The sequence below is a fragment of the Seriola lalandi genome, unplaced genomic scaffold (assembly GCF_002814215.2).
Source record: "Seriola lalandi dorsalis isolate HSWRI2012SDOR001 ecotype SW California unplaced genomic scaffold, Sedor1 jcf7180002051195, whole genome shotgun sequence".
In the NCBI taxonomy this organism is placed as follows: domain Eukaryota; kingdom Metazoa; phylum Chordata; class Actinopteri; order Carangiformes; family Carangidae; genus Seriola; species Seriola lalandi.
Window position 1 is genome coordinate 2,405 of NW_019521748.1, and position 1,179 is coordinate 3,583.

General features: G+C 47.7%; 1 protein-coding gene across 1 annotated transcript in view; it reads right to left on the minus strand.

The window, feature by feature from the left end:
- Positions 1–11: 11 nt before the first annotated feature.
- The window catches only part of LOC111649539 (uncharacterized), a gene marked incomplete at its 5' end in the record, with an annotated part of 9,838 nt that continues 8,670 nt past the window's right edge, over positions 12–1,179 (minus strand). Inside the window, 2 exons of the mRNA XM_023399286.2 lie at positions 12–511; positions 635–768. Coding sequence (XP_023255054.2) covers positions 279–511; positions 635–768 — 367 coding nt within the window. The remainder of the gene's footprint in view (positions 512–634; positions 769–1,179) is intronic.

Consider the following 1,179-nt stretch of genomic DNA (forward strand, 5'->3'; position numbering starts at 1 on the left):
AACATTTCATCCTTGCCATATTGGATGTGGATCTCAATAGATTAAGGCATAAAGCAAGGAGCAGGTCAACAGAAATCTTGACCACAAGTCAAGATCTACACTGATGACAAGGGTACCAACAACGTCACAGAAAACTCTATATGGTGGACAAATATTTAAAAAGGGTTAAATGGTTCAAACCAGTCCATGGCACGGCATGTGTATATTGCACTTGGTGAGTTAAATTTAAGGGGTCCATTGCACAGGAGTCAGACCTGCAGACTTTACAGTAGTCCTCCTCAGAAACACTTCCTGAAGACAATTTGCGGGCCGAACTCTGCATATTCGTCCTGCCTGATCCATGCAGAGCTGAAGGTGGGCAGGTTGGCCAGCACCGCTCCTCCACTCCACACTGAGAAGTCTCTGTCTTTGGGGCTGGTGACACCAACACTCTCGCACATGTCAGCAGGTAAAAGGCCTCTGATTTCAGCCTGCAGCCGCTCAGGCAGGCCGGGCAGCAGAGTATTCCCACCTCCAGCAAGACAAAAAAACCTCAGTCATTATATTGATAAAGCACGACAACCTGTGCACTTGACACTAGGATAGCTGGACAGCATCTCTAAGCTGTAACACCGTAACAAAGAGCAGTTGTTACCTGACAGAACAATGTTTCCCAGGAAGCAGCGCCGCAGGTCAATGTCTGAGCTGAGGATTGACTTGAAGATGCTCTCATGCATCCCGTACTGGTCCTGTCCAATGAGCTCGGGTTTAAACAGAATCTCAGGGGCCCTGGATGCATGGGGGTGGGGGGTGGGGTGTTAGACATATTCATATAATAGCAGTCTGCTATTAGAAGTAGCTGTCCTATCAGTTAAGTCCGCTCTGTCAAACAAACAGTCTCACATGTGCAGCTCCTGCTGGACAAGACTCTGCGGGTCTCTGGTCTGAGGTGGACATTTAGCATTATTCAACAAGACGAAGCAGCTTCTCATCTGTCTTAAATGTCACTTCTCTCACTTCTCAGTCCCTCCCGTGTAAGACATGAGGAAGAAATGAGGAGAGGAATCGACCCCTCGTTTAACGACAGCACGGCTGGACCGGCGGTCAGATACTGGGATGTAGGGCTGCTGCGATTAGTTGCAATAATCGACAACGTTGACTATGAAAATAAGTCGACGTCGATATTTTAAGTTGAAGAAT